General features: G+C 34.6%; 1 protein-coding gene across 1 annotated transcript in view; it reads left to right on the top strand.

Moving 5' to 3' along the window:
- Nucleotides 1-262: 262 nt before the first annotated feature.
- Nucleotides 263-20,716, top strand: part of LOC144443264 (nucleolar protein 6-like) — a 167,295-nt gene continuing 146,841 nt past the window's right edge. The window contains exons 1-4 of the mRNA XM_078132697.1: nucleotides 263-408; nucleotides 7,628-7,915; nucleotides 9,530-9,709; nucleotides 18,980-19,148. Of these exons, the coding sequence (XP_077988823.1) occupies nucleotides 340-408; nucleotides 7,628-7,915; nucleotides 9,530-9,709; nucleotides 18,980-19,148 (706 nt within the window). The 5' untranslated portion in view covers nucleotides 263-339. The remainder of the gene's footprint in view (nucleotides 409-7,627; nucleotides 7,916-9,529; nucleotides 9,710-18,979; nucleotides 19,149-20,716) is intronic.

The following is a 20,716-nucleotide window of genomic DNA, read 5'->3' as shown; positions in this document are numbered from 1 at the left end:
TAAACCATGTAATCGTGATGACTCCTGATGAGGACATATAGTGACTCCTCAGTCCAGGCATATACTCTCCCCGGGCATCTACTCTGAAGCTCGCGTACATTTTGTGATCGATGTAGCATTCTTATTTCATTTGTATATTCGCATTCGTATTCGGACATTATGTTCATGTTTTCAGACAAGAATCCATGAATCCAATCCTGAAAATAAGAATATGAATATGAATACGACTATATCCTTTACTTCACTCTTCAGCCAGGTTAGGTATAACAAGCAACATGGCGGAGTACGCTGGTTAGGGTGAAGCACGTGTTGTTGAATCTCAGGAGTTGCGTACCTCTAATGTTACATAAATCACCAACGAAAACTGACGAAGACATGAAAAGGGAAGGGAGTGGCACCGTATCTGAGGTACTTGTATAGGTTTCATCGCGTTGATTATTCTACCATCATTTCAGCTCACTTATTAATTGAATTTCCTGTACACACCACAGTGACCTGTGTAAGAGGAAAACATAACATAAGTGAGCAGTCATTATTTATGACCTGTTGAGACACACACATACACATACACACACATGCATACATATAGATACATTCATACATACATACATACATACATACATACATACATACATACATACATACATACATACATACACATACATACATACATACACACACACATACATACATACATACATACATACATACATACATACGTATATGTTATTTGCCAAATACTGTTCCATATCTTGCTGCAAGAGGTAATTTTTCTGGTATAACGGAGAGCCGGAGGCGAGCCGTTATACCAGAAAAATTACCTCGAGCAGCAAGATATGGAACAGTATTTGGCAAATAACATACTTATACGTCATCTGCGACTATGAATTCATTTTTGAATGTCTAAAAATGCTGTTTCATGTTAAAATAAAATCACTTCCGCGTTATACTGTCGAGCGTAGTATCATGCACCTCTCTGATAACTGCAATGCGGTTGTTTACATGTCAGCCTTAACTTCATCATCCAATCAGAGTGTGCGTTTGCTCAGTAGTATGATGTAATGTTTACTATTTGCATATCACTCAGCGATATATTCAAACTTATAACCATCAGCTGAAAAATGAGTGCGTCTTTGTTTTGCATACTGTATTCCATTAAATGTACATAAATGTTCGTGATAAGCTTTGTTGTTCTAGTTAAGCAAAAATTACACCCTCTGTGGTGGTAATTTTCAATATCCTTCATAAATTTAGGAATTCATGTTTACGATTGCATGACGACCGTGCATTCGCGTCACTGGACTTTCACGGTTGTGTGTGAAATTTTTGACTATTTCCCTGTGACATGACAAGTACAGTTCAAAGACTTATTACAATGTATACAACGGTGATATTTTGTTCGATTGACAACAAATTTGGCATTGGAAATGCTGGTTATAGCTCGATCTCTAGTTGTCTGCTAGATTTGTTTACAAGGGGACGTGCAGTGATCACGTGATACAACAAGCAAAAATACGGCTGTTGGTGAAAAATACGCCAGTGTATCTGCAGGGCTCTCGACCAATCAGAATGCGAGATTGGTGACAGGTGACGTATAAATGTACATACATACATACATACATATATGCATACATCCCCCAAAACTGGAACACAGTCATAATAATACCAATTTTTAAGAAAGGAGATCAGATGCTAATAATTACAGGGGTATAACATTACTTAACAGCCTAAATCAACTATTTACATCAATACTTTAACATAGACTATTAGGACACCTAAAGGAGAAGAAAATTATCATTAAGGAACAGATTGGTTTTATTCCAAAATTCAGCACAGCAGACCATATATTTGTTTTAAAACAGCTACTCACAAAATATTTAAACCACAGTAAACATATGACATCAAGGCCTGATATGCAAACTCCGAAAAAGTGGCATTTCTGGTAAATTTCTGAATGTGGTAAATTCAATTTATTCCAATTCTTTAAGTTGTATCAAAACAAATAATGGATTTTCAAAAGAGGCATTAGGCAAGGAGATGGACTAAGCCCTCTACTGTTCAACATATACATAAATGACATTAAGAAGCAACTGGAAGAATCTAAAATTGATCCCCCAAGACTCTTGAATAATGATATACCCTGTCTGCTATATGCTGATGACCTACTATTGTTATCAAAATCCAGTTCAGGTCTACAAAATGCTTTAAATGCTGTAGCAACGTACTGCAAAAAATGGCAACTGGATATTAACATAGCGAAATCAAAAACAATTGTTTTTAATAAATCAGGAAAAACCATGCAGAAACAAAAATTCTACCTGAACAATCTTGAACTTCAAAGAGTCTCATCATACACATATCTAGGCATAAAACTAAACACTACAGGAAAACTCAACAAAGGCCCAGCAAGATCTACCCAACAGGGCATTGAAAGCATGTTTTAAATTAAAACAATATTTGTTCTCAGAAGGCCAGATACCAGTTAAATTATATCTGCAAATGTTTGATGCCAACATCAGACCACTCTTACTGTACTGCAGTGAGGTCTGGGCTGGTGATGTTATCAACTCCACAACAAATTTAACAAATATTACAAACCCCAGTGAAAAAATGCATACACGTTTCTGTAAATTTCTACTCCAGGTTAGCCCCAAATCACACAATTTAGCATGTTTACTAGAACTAGGACGTAGCCCTTTAATTTTATTTAGCTTAATACAAGCAGTAAAGTATTGGATAAAAATTAAACAGAAACCAACAGATTCTCTTGTAAATGAAGCATTCAAACTGGGTATAGAAATGGAGCGGGTGGGGACACAAAACTGGGTAACAGGTATCAAGCAAATCTGAAAATTAATAAATATGGAGGAGGAATGGACAGAAATAGCTACAGAAGGTGATTCTAAGTTAAGTAATATAGTCAAAGAGAAACTAAAAGAACTGTATGACAGACAATCCGTAGACATATTATACAATGATAACAAAGGACAAAACCATAAAAATAAACTCCGTACGTATACATGTAGACAAATAAAAAAAGATACTACTTGTGAGAAATATTTAAGCATTATAAAAAATCCTCTCCATAGATCTGCCCTGACAAAACTAAGGATAAATTCACACAAACTAAAAATAGAAACAGGTAGACACAATAAACAAGACATAGCCAGCAGAACATGCCCCATGTGCCAAACCAATGAAATTGAAGATGAGCAACACTTTATCTTAAACTGTAAAATGTTCATGGATGAAAGGAAATCAATATTAGCACACTTTAAAATATGGCCCCCAGATTTGTCAGACACAGAAAAATTCCTTAATATAATGAACAGTAAAAATGAGAATATAATTAAAGAAGTGGCTAAATACACATACACATGCTTCAAACTTAGAGAGCGGTACACTGTCAGCTGCCTCATAAAAACAAATACATAAATATTTTAAACATAAGCCGTTTTTGACACCCTGCTAAGGTGTATTTTCTTTGTTTTTCTCTGTATTGTTATTGTAAGGTTATTTTCCTTCTTTATTGTGAATAGATCTGATGTCCAGATTTGGATAAAGATACAATAAAGAATTATTTTTATTATTATTATTATTACAAACAAACAAACAAAACTTTTTATTTTGAAATTGAATTTCCTCATAACATAATCGTGTAGCTTATTACTAATATTAGTCCCCGTCAGACAAAGTCCAGGACGGGTCTTATGGATTGGGTTCCGTCTGTCCGTCCGTCCGGAGCCGTTTCTTGGAGATGCCTGGACAGATTTTTTTCAAACTTGGTACAGGGCAACATACTATGGCATACATATGCACATCAATTTGTTTTATGATACGATCCAATATGGCCTCCTAGCAGCCATTTTGTTTGCAAATTTTCCCTGACCAAAGCCATAACTCAGACATGCTTGAACAGATCTCATTCAAAGTTGGTATTAGCACAGTGTTGTATGACATACATGTGCATATCCATTTTTGTCGTGATATAATCCGATATGGCTCCAATATGGCCGCCTAGCAGCCATTTTGTTTGCGATATCGGCTCCCTGTAGCATAGTGGTTAGCACACAGGATTAGCAGTCGGGAGATCACGGGTTCGAATCCCACTGGAAACATGCTTGAACAGATCTCATTCAAAGTTGGTATTAGCACAGTCTTCTATGACATACATTTGTACATGTGCATATCCATTTTCATCATGAATGAAAGTTTATGGGAGGCAAGTGGGGGTGGGTACAGGAGGGGTTTCCCCCTCTCGTCCCTGGAGATTTTTGAAATTCAAGGCCTAAAAGAATGTTTTTTGGTTCTATTTTAAGATGTCAAGGTATTAATAATACATGTACTACATAAAATTTGAATCAAAATAAAAAGGGAGCAGTGTGACGGTAGGTACAGGAAGGGGTTCCCCTTGAGCCCCTAGAAATTTTTGAAATTCAAGGACTAAAACTAAAGTGTTATCTGGTACTATTTTAAGATGTCAAGGTGATAACAATACCCTCTCCTGATCACAATTGAAATTTTACATTTGTAATTCAGTATACTGATACTGAGAAAAATTGTTAAAGTATAGTTGCATGCCATAATTAGGGAAAATTCTAGTGTACTTAATGTATATATTCATTTCATGTAACAGAACACCATGTACTAGTATCTGTGCAATGAAAAGTTACATGTAGCTATATATTACCATATTCTTGTTTAATATTTATAATCAGTATTTACCAGTTACAATGTAATAAATATCTATACAATGAAACCTGTCAGAGATTTATTTCAGCTCACCAAGTCACCATATCATCCAAGTATCTGGTATGCTTTCACTGACTGACATAAATGTACATGTTTAATGAACACTGATATTCTAGCAAGAATTCTTTGTAGAACTCTGGTGATCTCACTCGGAAGTTGAAGCTGACGTGGTTTGACCGATGATCTACTCATGGATGTTTTCAGCAAAGAGAAACATGCGAGAGTATTGAATGAAGTGAAAACAATGAAATAGTGAAGAGATCATATAAATTTATGTCGGTGAATTCTCCAATGATTGCTCACAGATACGATCTTACGGCCAACCACACATGTAATTTGAAGCTTTTATAGAACGTTGTAGCATAGGTCTAACTGTAGAAGGAGTTTTAAAGGCCAAGAAAAAAGAAGGAATTGTTTCTGGTCAGTGCGCTTTACTTAAATACCCCCGCTTTGTTTTTTTTTCGTGTTTGTCCAGCTAGCTAATGCAGTCTGCAGATCCAAGGGAAAAAACAAAAATAACTCACTTTAGACAACATGTCCTGACCAGAAACAATGCTTTTCTTTTTGTGGCAGATCTAGTTACTGAAAATAACTTATTGAATTGAATTGAATTGAAATTGAATTGAATTGAATTGAAATTTATTCCCCACAAGAAATAAACATACAGAAAAGAAATAAATGATAACATCCAAAAGGAAAATGATTTTAAGTTGTGGGTGAGAGACTAGAAAATAGTTTTCGGAAAACTAATCGAGTCTAGCCACTCAATTTCAAAAGCATCGAATTGCATATCATAAAAAAGGTTGTGACTGTAGTTGCTCAAATTAACACTGATTACATAGTCAGAAAACAACTATCAACAATTGTTTGCATTAATAAGAAAACAGAAATACGAAATGTACATGTAAATTGGAGCATAATGAAAACACAAATAACTAATAACCTTAATATGTACTTAGAATCCAGTGCTTATATTTTGATTTAAACCTAGCCCTGTTGGGGATATTTCTGATATCGTTGGGTATTTTGTTCCATAGCATGGGACCGACAAATTGAATTGAAGACTGGCCAAGTCGGCTAGTATATTTTGGAACATGAACATCTCCTCTTAATTTACACCGAGTATTACGATCATGTGCAATAAAAGAAAAGTAGTTATGGAAGATAGGTGGAAGATTATTGTTTAGTGCATCATGCACAAAAATACCTACTTGGAACTCATATTGTTTATATATGTCAAGTATATCAATTTTTTTGAACAGGGCAATCGTATGTGCATTATACTTACTACCATTTATATTCCGAACGATCTTTTTTTGTACAAGTAAAATGTCCTTTAAATGCGTTTTATACGCACTTCGCCAAGTTTCTAGTCAATAACTAATATGTGGCAGTATGAAAGTGTTATAGAGCATGACAAGAGTAAAACGTGGAACCATGTATCTTAGCTTATAGAAAATACCAGTTAATTTACATAATTTCTCCTTTGTGTGTAAAATATGCTGCCGCCAAGACAAATTGTTGTCAAGACGAATTCCAATGAAAGATGTACAATCAACCTCCTTTAAAAGCGTATCATCTAGAGTAATTGAACCAGTGACTGAATGTTTACTTTGTTTACTCTTAATCACCATATATTCGGTTTTATTAGCGTTAATGGTCAGTTTGTTAGCGTTACACCATTTATTCACATTTACAAATTCGTGTTCAGCTTGACTAAGTGATACGTTATTATGTATGGGTTTGAAAGAATGGAATAAATTTGAGTCGTCAGCGTAAAGCCTGAAATTAAAAAATGGTGATGAGGATGAGATGTCGTTTATATACAGTAAAAATAAAATAGGGCCCAAAACTGATCCTTGTGGTACACCACAAGAAACATTTAATTTATAGGAGTCTATGTTGTTTATGCTAACATACTGACTTCTGCACTGCAAGTAACTTTTAAACCACTGTAAAGGTAGACCACGGATTCCATAATGATCAAGTTTTGAAATTAAGATTGCATGATTAACTGTGTCGAATGCTTTTGAAAAGTCAACAAAGATACCAATTGTCAAATGCCCTTTATCAAGTTCATTTAACAGGCTTTGTATCAAATTTACAAGCGAAACTTTACAGCTATATTTATGTCTGAAGCCATACTGATGTTCATATAATATGTCAAATTTATCTAAGTAATTCATCAATTGGTTATTAAACTGAAACCTAAGCTTCAGGACAGCTGTACTTTGGTATCACAAATGTATGTACCAAATTATATTGAATTTGAAGTGTGCATTCTTGAGATATAGCCTAAATACCGAAAACCATTAATTATGTTAATTGCTCATTAATATTCGTGGGATGTTTAACCAAAACCTAATCTGTTCTTGCCATTATCCTACGGAATATGTGTACCAAATATCATTTGAATTGAGCCAGTTGTGATTTAGAAAATGGTGATACAGATAGTCGCGCGCATGCGTGTGCACACACACACACACACACACACACACACACACACACACACACACACACACACACAGAGAGAGAGAGAGACTCCCCCCCCCCCCCCCCCCCCCCCCCCCCCCCCCCCATATAAAACCTTCCTGAAGGAAGGTAAAAAAGTAAAAGCCTGAGTGGATAAGTGAAATGATCAGGCAAAATCTATGTTTGTATGGTATGAAGTGATGCAATGTGTACGAGTTTATCACCTGCACGTTTTGGAGCAAGTAACTATAGTGTGCATATGTTCCTATATTTGAACACTACTGCGTCATCAAACCTGTGAAGGAAGGAATCAGCGTGTATGCTGGAGAATATTTCATTCAGTTGAGTGGATCTTCCACAAAGACATGTTTCACCTGTTCATAATTATATTCCTTCTTTGCAGGCTGATTGCCTTCACAAAATGGAAAAGGAAAATGATAATGAAGAAAGACCATCCATGTTTCCGCCACGAAAGAAAACCAAATTGCTTAAAGGGGACTTATATAAGCCACCAACAGCAGAGGAACTTGCTACTTTGCAAGAGACTGAAGTTTTATACCAATCTAGTTTATTCAGCATGCAAATATCTGAACTCCTATCAGAAGTCATCCCCCAAAAGAAGAGTGTTGAACAATTATTACAGTCAGTGTGTAGCTTTTTGGAAAATTTGCCCAGTTCCGAAAAGTATAATGTAAGTGAAATATTTACTTGACTAGTGCAAACATCTCTCTGACTCTGACGCAGTATCTAAGATGCTGACACTGTCCTGTAGACTCTGACAGATTCTGATACAGTGTCTAAGAGCAAGATTCTGATACAGTGTCTAAGAGCAAGATTCTGACAGTCTCTTAGATACTTACACAGTCTCTTAGATTTTGTTACAGTCTTAAACTTAGACACTTACACAGTCTTAAGCTTAGACACTTACACAGTCTTAAGCTTAGACACTTACACAGTCTTAAGCTTAGACACTTACACAGTCTTAAACTTAGACACTTACACAGTCTTAAGCTTAGACACTTACACAGTCTTAAGCTTAGACACTTACACAGTCTTAAACTTAGACACTTACACAGTCTTAAACTTAGACACTTACACAGTCTTAAACTTAGACACTTACACAGTCTTAAGCTTAGACACTTACACAGTCTTAAACTTAGACACTTACACAGTCTTAAACTTAGACACTTACACAGTCTTAAGCTTAGACACTTACACAGTCTTAAACTTAGACACTTACACAGTCTTAAGCTTAGACAATTACACAGTCTTAAGCTTAGACACTTACACAGTCTTAAGCTTAGACACTTACACAGTCTTAAGCTTAGACACTTACACAGTCTTAAACTTAGACACTTACACAGTCTTAAGCTTAGACAATTACACAGTCTTAAGCTTAGACACTTACACAGTCTTAAGCTTAGACACTTACACAGTCTTAAGCTTAGACACTTACACAGTCTTAAGCTTAGACACTTACACAGTCTTAAGCTTAGACACTTACACAGTCTTAAGCTTAGACACTTACACAGTCTTAAGCTTAGACACACAGTCTTAAACTTAGACACTTACACAGTCTTAAGCTTAGACACTTACACAGTCTTAAGCTTAGACACTTACACAGTCTTAAGCTTAGACACTTACACAGTCTTAAGCTTAGACACTTACACAGTCTTAAGCTTAGACACTTACACAGTCTTAAGCTTAGACACTTACACAGTCTTAAACTTAGACACTTACACAGTCTTAAGCTTAGACACTTACACAGTCTTAAGCTTAGACACTTACACAGTCTTAAGCTTAGACACTTACACAGTCTTAAACTTAGACACTTACACAGTCTTAAGCTTAGACACTTACACAGTCTTAAGCTTAGACACTTACACAGTCTTAAACTTAGACACTTACACAGTCTTAAACTTAGACACTTACACAGTCTTAAGCTTAGACACTTACACAGTCTTAAGCTTAGACACTTACACAGTCTTAAGCTTAGACACTTACACAGTCTTAAACTTAGACACTTACACAGTCTCTTAGGTTCTGATATAGTCTCTTGGATTGAAAGTCTCTCTTAGAGTCTGACTCAGTTGAAGGGGAATGCATCTGTGAAATAGCATGTAACTTTCCGTCTGTACACATACATATATATACATGTAGTTGTGAGTTGTAGGTAAGCATGTCATAGACTGCAAGTTCCTACATGTATGTAAGGGAATGTGTCTATGATATAATCTGCAAGTACATATACATGTAAAGGGCAATGTATCTAGCATAAATATTTAATTTTCTTTTTTTATTACAGATTTCAGATCAGAGTTGGTTACCAAAGATGATCAAAGTACCTATTATTCAGGAACCGTATGAAACCAAGGGATCATTTCATTTTGAGAAGCCTTGCTCAGTAAAGGTTACTGGTAGTTATCCCATTGGTATCTGTGCTAAACCATGTATAAATGTTGATATAGCTGTAAAAATGTCCAAGGTATGTGCTGAAGCTAAACTTTAAAGTGCTACAGATACAGCCAAACATTATAATAGGAACTTTGTAATGCCGCCATCTTGAATATCCTGGGAAATATGATGATAAATATGAATCCATCAGTATTGTAAACAATTGCGTTACAGTTTGTAACCACAAATAATGTAGTCATGGTTACACTGACCAATGTAGGAGGTTCATTTTATTGATAGCTTCAGATTAGGTATTATAATTTGTGGTTTGACATCATACATCATGAAATTTCAAGTGATTGAAAAACATGCAATTTCTAAAATAGCGGCTAATGACATCACTAACTATTGGGAGTTCATAGTATTTCTCACGTTATGAGATTTAGGACAGACAAGATGCCTGCATGTAAACATATACAAAGTTAAATGAACTTAAATGAAATTAAGGATTTTGCTTTGATTTCACCAAGGGAAAGGAGACAATTCAAGATGTCCATTTTCGTCCAGTCTCTGCAGAAACTTCCAGGTGTTTGAAAACACCTTTACACACTTCCAAACGGGTGACAATCGGCCTATAATGAACACACATTGTCAGTGCTGGTATTAGTGACTACTGTTTAACATTCCATTGCTATGCAAATTAAATTAATTTATTCACCAGACATTCCCCTCCACTGTCTATGACCACAGACAAGTAAGAAACAGATTAGCAATGGGTATTGATTCTGAGGTGGTAACCTTTGGTATGCTGCAAGGGTCTCTTGTGTTTCAATGTTTACCGAAAGCTGCCGTAGTCCCTCTTCGGGTACTATCGTTTTGTTGTTGTTTAAACAACATCACTTCATCAGTAAGGGGCGAAGGTTCGAAGCGTCACTTTCAAACTTTCTGCGGAAACAGCTTGAAAATCGAGTGAGATTTAGGTGATTTATTGCCTTTTGAAACTTGGTGGTCAAAATTATGAATATATAATGAGCGTGTTTGAGTGAGATGCAGAAATATGAAATGGTAACACACTGTACGACAAAATCTGATGATAGGGCAAGTTGTGTTCTATGGCTCTGTAGTAAGTCACACTCTTGGATTTTCATTCTACCCACTTGGATTTCCATCAGAAAAGTAGACAGTTCATTCCTTAGTCGTAACATTTCCGATGTTTATATGAGGGTCTGCAGCTTGAAAGATGTATGTGTATTTTGACATGGGTGATGAATGTACCGTAATTCCTCGAGTAAGCGCCCTGGGCGGTTTCAAGCCCCCCAAACCCCAAAAGTTGGGGTTGGGCAGTTTCCCGCGTACCCTATTTTCGCTGTGACCAAAACAATGCCTCATACATACTATGAGTGTTGCAAATGTGCAGTCTGAATACACTGATCAAAAGCTCCGACAATTCTGACTCGCCCGTCCGGAACTGTGAGAATAGATGTCTTGAAACAGAATACACATGTGCTGGAAACATACAATGTCGCAATCTTTCATTTTCACTCAATTCTACTATCAAACCAACGCACACTGATAAAAACCAAGAGTGATCCCTATGATGTATTCTCTGCATTTATTAACATTGATAAAACGAACAACTACACAATACAAAAAAAACAGCTACACAAAATGACTACATGTATGCAATACGGTAATAAAATGACATTGTAACAAACTGACAACGACAAGATCCAAGAAAACAACAGCTACGCTACACTACAGCTACAAATCTTTAAAACAACAACTGTTATAGACATGTAATAAAAATCTCAAAAAGGCCCTTTTCAGTCCCCCTACATAATTCAAAAAGAGAACTACCAAACCTTCGCAATGTTAGCAAGCGTCTGTCTTGGTGACCTGTGAGTCACAACCACATGAAAAAAAAATAGTTCAAGAACAAACACATACATGAACATGAAACAAAATAGTTAGAGATCAAACACAAATTTCATTCGTCGCATACCAGGATTTACGTTCTTCTTTTATTAGCTCACACATACACAATCATCTATTCAAAGTTTAGGTATGGGGGGGGGGGGGGGGGGGGGGGTTCCTGCAACTTTGCCAAAAGTCGACATTGTAAAAAAGAAAGGCCTGGGCGCTTGCCTGTGTGAGGGCGCTAACCCAATTACGGTATATATATATTGATTGTAGCATCTAGCTTGTAAATTGTATATGTCCATCAGTGTTTTTTTTTTAAGGCCGGTGTAAGCCGGTAAATGTTACCGGGGTTCCCCAATCAGTTTACTGGAGTTCCCCACCGGTGTGGCCATGATCAAAGTAAAACAACAGAAAACATTCAAACTCATTTGAAAATGATGTTTTAACTAATAAAAAAAGGCAAGTTACCGGGGTAGCTTCATTTTTATGGAAAACAATGCTTAGTCTGATTGTATGTTTTGCTTTCCAGCATGGTATTGAGAATCGATTGTTTTTATTTTGATTCATAACATACATGTACCCCTGTCGCAATCAACGTAAAAGACGCAATATTAATGTTCAGAACTTTTGTTGCAATAGTGTTGTATCTACCTGGAAAATTACCTGCATCATGCCAAATGCAGGTTTATGTAGTGTTGAGACGGTGAGTGTTTACATGTCAAAGATCTTTGATCTGGGTTGGCATCAAGTTCACATGAGAATCCAAGTGCCGATATTGCAAGTCATCTATTACATTTGATAATTTGACTTTGATATTTGATGAGCTTCCCGGCCTTAAAAAAAGCACTGGTACATGTAAACCAAGACCAGGGTGTCTGTAAGTAGGAGATCTTCACCGGTGTTGCATATTCAAATTTGTCAACATGCGGTTTGTTGATTTATGTGAGACTATATTGAATTGGGCAGATTCACACATTTGAAAGTCATTTCCATGACAATGTAATGTTTACTCGAGGCTACGTTACAACAATTGGAGGGGCTGTTGCCAATCTGTTTCTTTCTTGTCTGTGCTGTGACATACAGAGAGCTTCATTGACCAAAAAAACAACAACAACAAATACCAAGAGAGTGTAAGCAATAAACCACATTATACTACATAATGTAAAGTACTGCCCTACCCATAATACTACATAATGTAAAGTACTGCCCAACCCATAATACTACATAATGTAAAGTACTGCCCTACCCATAATACTACATAATGTAAAGTACTGCCCTACCCATAATACTACATAATATAAAGTACTGCCCTACCCATAATACTACATAATGTAACGTACTGCCCTACCCATAATACTACATAATGTAAAGTACTGCCCAACCCATAATACTACATAATATAAAGTACTGCCCAACCCATAATACTACATAATGTAAAGTACTGCCCTACCCATAATACTACATAATGTAAAGTACTGCCCAACCCATAATACTACATAATATAAAGTACTGCCCAACCCATAATACTACATAATATAAAGTACTGCCCTACCCATAATACTACATAATATAAAGTACTGCCCTACCCATAATACTACATAATATAAAGTACTGCCCTACCCATAATACTACATAATATAAAGTACTGCCTTACCCATTATACTACATAATATAAAGTACTGCCCTACCCATAATACTACATAATGTAAAGTACTGCCCTACCCATAATACTACATAATGTAAAGTACTGTCCTACCCATAATACTACATAATATAAAGTACTGCCCTACCCATAATACTACATAATATAAAGTACTGCCCTACCCATAATACTACATAATGTAAAGTACTGCCCTACCCATAATACTACATAATGTAAAGTACTGTCCTACCCATAATACTACATAATGTAAAGTACTGTCCTACCCATAATACTACATAATGTAAAGTACTGCCCTACCCATAATACTACATAATGTAAAGTACTGCCCTACCCATAATACTACATAATGTAAAGTACTGTCCTACCCATAATACTACATAATGTAAAGTACTGTCCTACCCATAATACTACATAATATAAAGTACTGCCCTTCCCATAATACTACATAATGTAAAGTACTGCCCTACCCATAATACTACATAATGTAAAGTACTGTCCTACCCATAATACTACATAATGTAAAGTACTGTCCTACCCATAATACTACATAGTGTAAAGTACTGCCCTACCCATAATACTACATAATGTAAAGTACTGTCCTACCCATAATACTACATAATGTAAAGTACTGCCCTACCCATAATACTACATAATGTAAAGTACTGCCCTACCCATAATACTACATAATGTAACGTACTGCCCTACCCATAATACTACATAATGTAAAGTACTGTCCTACCCATAATACTACATAATGTAAAGTACTGCCCTACCCATAATACTACATAATATAAAGTACTGCCCTACCCATAATACTACATAATGTAAAGTACTGCCCTACCCATAATACTACATAATGTAAAATACTGTCCTACCCATAATACTACATAATGTAAAGTACTGTCCTACCCATAATACTACATAATGTAAAGTACTGCCCTACCCATAATACTACATAATGTAAAGTACTGTCCTACCCATAATACTACATAATATAAAGTACTGCCCTACCCATAATACTACATAATGTAAAGTACTGCCCTACCCATAATACTACATAATGTAAAGTACTGCCCTACCCATAATAGTACATAATGTAAAGTACTGCCCTACCCATAATACTACATAATGTAAAGTACTGCCCTACCCATAATACTACATAATGTAAAGTACTGTCCTACCCATAATACTACATAATGTAAAGTACTGCCCAACCCATAATACTACATAATATAAAGTACTGCCCTACCCATAATACTACATAATATAAAGTACTGTCCTACCCATAATACTACATAATGTAAAGTACTGTCCTACCCATAATACTACATAATGTAACGTACTGCCTTACCCATAATACTACATAATGTAACGTACTGCCCTACCCATAATACTACATAATATAAAGTACTGCCCTACCCATAATACTACATAATATAAAGTACTGTCCTACCCATAATACTACATAATGTAAAGTACTGCCCTACCCATAATACTACATAATATAAAGTACTGCCCTACCCATAATACTACATAATGTAAAGTACTGCCCTACCCATAATACTACATAATGTAAAGTACTGCCCTACCCATAATACTACATAATGTAAAGTACTGCCCTACCCATAATACTACATAATGTAAAGTACTGCCCTACCCATATTACTACATAATATAAAGTACTGCCCAACCCATATTACTACATAATATAAAGTACTGCCCTACCCATAATACTACACAATATAAAGTACTGCCCTACCCATAATACTACATAATATAAAGTACTGCCCTACCCATAATACTACATAATATAAAGTACTGCCCTACCCATAATACTACATAATATAAAGTACTGTCCTACCCATAATACTACATAATGTAAAGTACTGTCCTACCCATAATACTACATAATGTAACGTACTGCCTTACCCATAATACTACATAATGTAACGTACTGCCCTACCCATAATACTACATAATATAAAGTACTGCCCTACCCATAATACTACATAATATAAAGTACTGTCCTACCCATAATACTACATAATGTAAAGTACTGCCCTACCCATAATACTACATAATATAAAGTACTGCCCTACCCATAATACTACATAATGTAAAGTACTGCCCTACCCATAATACTACATAATGTAAAGTACTGCCCTACCCATAATACTACATAATGTAAAGTACTGCCCTACCCATAATACTACATAATGTAAAGTACTGCCCTACCCATATTACTACATAATGTAAAGTACTGCCCAACCCATATTACTACATAATATAAAGTACTGCCCTACCCATAATACTACACAATATAAAGTACTGCCCTACCCATAATACTACATAATATAAAGTACTGCCCTACCCATAATACTACATAATGTAAAGTACTGCCCTACCCATAATACTACATAATGTAAAGTACTGCCCTACCCATATTACTACATAATGTAAAGTACTGTCCTACCCATAATACTACATAATGTAAAGTACTGCCCTACCCATATTACTACATAATATAAAGTACTGCACTACCCATAATATTACATCATGTAAAGTACTGCCCTACCCATAATACTACATAATGTAAAGTATTGTCCTACCCATAATACTATATAATGTAAAGTACTGCCCTACCCATAATACTACATAATGTAAAGTACTGCCCTACCCATAATACTATATAATGTAAAGTACTGCCCTACCCATAATACTACATAATATAAAGTACTGCCCAACCCATAATACTACATAATGTAAAGTACTGCCCTACCCATAATACTACATAATGTAAAGTACTGCCCAACCCATAATACTACATAATATAAAGTACTGCCCAACCCATAATACTACATAATATAAAGTACTGCCCTACCCATAATACTACATAATATAAAGTACTGCCCTACCCATAATACTACATAATATAAAGTACTGCCCTACCCATAATACTACATAATGTAAAGTACTGCCCTACCCATATTACTACATAATATAAAGTACTGCCCAACCCATATTACTACATAATATAAAGTACTGCCCTACCCATAATACTACACAATATAAAGTACTGCCCTACCCATAATACTACATAATATAAAGTACTGCCCTACCCATAATACTACATAATGTAAAGTACTGCCCTACCCATAATACTACATAATGTAAAGTACTGCCCTACCCATATTACTACATAATGTAAAGTACTGTCCTACCCATAATACTACATAATGTAAAGTACTGCCCTACCCATATTACTACATAATATAAAGTACTACACTACCCATAATATTACATCATGTAAAGTACTGCCCTACCCATAATACTACATAATGTAAAGTACTGCCCTACCCATAATACTACATAATGTAAAATACTGTCCTACCCATAATACTACATAATGTAAAGTACTGTCCTACCCATAATACTACATAATGTAAAGTACTGCCCTACCCATAATACTACATAATGTAAAGTACTGTCCTACCCATAATACTACATAATATAAAGTACTGCCCTACCCATAATACTACATAATGTAAAGTACTGCCCTACCCATAATACTACATAATATAAAGTACTGTCCTACCCATAATACTACATAATGTAAAGTACTGCCCTACCCATAATAGTACATAATGTAAAGTACTGCCCTACCCATAATACTACATAATGTAAAGTACTGCCCTACCCATAATACTACATAATGTAAAGTACTGTCCTACCCATAATACTACATAATGTAAAGTACTGCCCAACCCATAATACTACATAATATAAAGTACTGCCCTACCCATAATACTACATAATATAAAGTACTGTCCTACCCATAATACTACATAATGTAAAGTACTGTCCTACCCATAATACTACATAATGTAACGTACTGCCTTACCCATAATACTACATAATGTAACGTACTGCCCTACCCATAATACTACATAATATAAAGTACTGCCCTACCCATAATACTACATAATATAAAGTACTGTCCTACCCATAATACTACATAATGTAAAGTACTGCCCTACCCATAATACTACATAATATAAAGTACTGCCCTACCCATAATACTACATAATGTAAAGTACTGCCCTACCCATAATACTACATAATGTAAAGTACTGCCCTACCCATAATACTACATAATGTAAAGTACTGCCCTACCCATAATACTACATAATGTAAAGTACTGCCCTACCCATATTACTACATAATGTAAAGTACTGCCCAACCCATATTACTACATAATATAAAGTACTGCCCTACCCATAATACTACACAATATAAAGTACTGCCCTACCCATAATACTACATAATATAAAGTACTGCCCTACCCATAATACTACATAATGTAAAGTACTGCCCTACCCATAATACTACATAATGTAAAGTACTGCCCTACCCATATTACTACATAATGTAAAGTACTGTCCTACCCATAATACTACATAATGTAAAGTACTGCCCTACCCATATTACTACATAATATAAAGTACTGCACTACCCATAATACTACATAATATAAAGTACTGCCCAACCCATAATACTACATAATGTAAAGTACTGCCCTACCCATAATACTACATAATGTAAAGTACTGCCCAACCCATAATACTACATAATATAAAGTACTGCCCAACCCATAATACTACATAATATAAAGTACTGCCCTACCCATAATACTACATAATATAAAGTACTGCCCTACCCATAATACTACATAATATAAAGTACTGCCCTACCCATAATACTACATAATATAAAGTACTGCCTTACCCATTATACTACATAATATAAAGTACTGCCCTACCCATAATACTACATAATGTAAAGTACTGCCCTACCCATAATACTACATAATGTAAAGTACTGTCCTACCCATAATACTACATAATATAAAGTACTGCCCTACCCATAATACTACATAATATAAAGTACTGCCCTACCCATAATACTACATAATGTAAAGTACTGCCCTACCCATAATACTACATAATGTAAAGTACTGTCCTACCCATAATACTACATAATGTAAAGTACTGTCCTACCCATAATACTACATAATGTAAAGTACTGCCCTACCCATAATACTACATAATGTAAAGTACTGCCCTACCCATAATACTACATAATGTAAAGTACTGTCCTACCCATAATACTACATAATGTAAAGTACTGTCCTACCCATAATACTACATAATATAAAGTACTGCCCTTCCCATAATACTACATAATGTAAAGTACTGCCCTACCCATAATACTACATAATGTAAAGTACTGTCCTACCCATAATACTACATAATGTAAAGTACTGTCCTACCCATAATACTACATAATGTAAAGTACTGCCCTACCCATAATACTACATAATGTAAAGTACTGTCCTACCCATAATACTACATAATGTAAAGTACTGCCCTACCCATAATACTATATAATGTAAAGTACTGCCCTACCATTGCATTATCTACATGTGTATGGTACTACTACTACTACATGTAATGACAAAGATGATCAGACATACTAACATTATGTGTATTTTATTTATTGAAACAAGTGATAGATGTGATGAAATCATTATGAAAATATTCAATGAAATTTTTCAAATCATACACTATAAAGAAGACGCAAATTTCAACATATAGATGTTGTCTCTGATACATGCGCAATGGTCTCACTGTTCCATACTTTGTCCTCTTCACTTGAATTATAAATTATAAACATGCATAGCGATTGTTTTTCATTTGTAGACGTCTTCTTTTATTGTAGGGTTGCTTGCAAGAAAAAGACTTCTTGAACTTCAGGTATCATCGTAAAAGAGCATTGTATCTTGCACACATTGCCAATCATCTCCAGAATGCCAAATTCACAAATAAGATCAGATTTGCATACATGGATGAAGATTACTTTAAACCTATTCTGATTCTTCTTGCAAATGGTAAGTAAAATGATTCCTAGTATTAGATAGCAGAATTTATATGGTAAGTAAAATGATAACTAGTATTGGATAGCAGAGTTTATATGGTAAGTAAAATGATAACTAGTATTAGATAGCAGAGTTTACATGGTAAGTAAAATGATAACTAGTATTAGATAGCAGAGTTTATATGGTAAGTAAAATGATAACTAGTATTAGATAGCAGACTTTTTATAGTAAGTAAAATGATAACTAGTATTAGATAGCAGACTTTTTATGGTAAGTAAAATGATAACTAGTATTAGATAGCAGACTTTTTATGGTAAGTAAAATGATAACTAGTATTAGATAGCAGCCTTTATATGGTAAGTAAAATGATAACTAGTATTAGATAGCAGAGTTTATATGGTAAGTAAAATGATAACTAGTATTAGATAGCAGAGTTTACATGGTAAGTAAAATGATAACTAGTATTAGATAGCAGACTTGACATGGTAAGTAAAATGATAACTAGTATTAGATAGCAGCCTTTATATGGTAAGTAAAATGATAACTAGTATTAGATAGCAGACTTGACATGGTAAGTAAAATGATAACTAGTATTAGATAGCAGAGTTTATATGGTAAGTAAAATGATAACTAGTATTAGATAGCAGCCTTTATATGGTAAGTAAAATGATAACTAGTATTAGATAGCAGACTTGACATGGTAAGTAAAATGATAACTAGTATTAGATAGCAGACTTGACATGGTAAGTAAAATGATAACTAGTATTAAATAGCAGAGTTTATATGGTAAGTAAAATGATAACTAGTATTAGATAGCAGAGTTTATATGGTAAGTAAAATGATAACTAGTATTAGATAGCAGACTTGACATGGTAAGTAAAATGATAACTAGTATTAGATAGCAGAGTTTATATGGTAAGTAAAATGATAACTAGTATTAGATAGCAGAGTATATATGGTAAGTAAAATGATAACTAGTATTAGATAGCAGACTTTATATGGTAAATAAAATGATAACTAGTATTGGATAGCAGAGTTTACATGGTAAGTAAAATGATAACTAGTATTAGATAGCAGACTTTATATGGTAAGTAAAATGATAACTAGTATTAGATAACAGAGTTTATATGGTAAGTAAAATGATAACTAGTATTAGATAGCAGACTTTATAACCCATATGGTAAGTAAAATGATAACTAGTATTAGATAGCACACTGAACATGGTAAGTAAAATGTTAACTAGTATTAGATAGCAGACTTTACATGGTAAGTAAAATGATAACTAGTATTAGATAGCAGAGTTTATATGGTAAGTAAAATGATAACTAGTATTAGATAGCACACTGAACATGGTAAGTAAAATGATTCCTAGTATTAGATAGCAGACTTGACATGGTAAGTAAAATGATAACTAGTATTAGATAGCAGAGTTTATATGGTAAGTAAAATGATAACTAGTATTAGATAGCAGAGTTTATATGGTAAGTAAAATGATAACTAGTATTAGATAGCAGACTTGACATGGTAAGTAAAGTGATAACTAGTATTAGATAGAGTTTACATGGTAAGTAAAATGATAA

The sequence above is a fragment of the Glandiceps talaboti genome, chromosome 12, assembly GCF_964340395.1.
Source record: "Glandiceps talaboti chromosome 12, keGlaTala1.1, whole genome shotgun sequence".
Classification (NCBI taxonomy): domain Eukaryota; kingdom Metazoa; phylum Hemichordata; class Enteropneusta; family Spengelidae; genus Glandiceps; species Glandiceps talaboti.
This window is presented reverse-complemented; position numbering and strand designations above follow the sequence as displayed.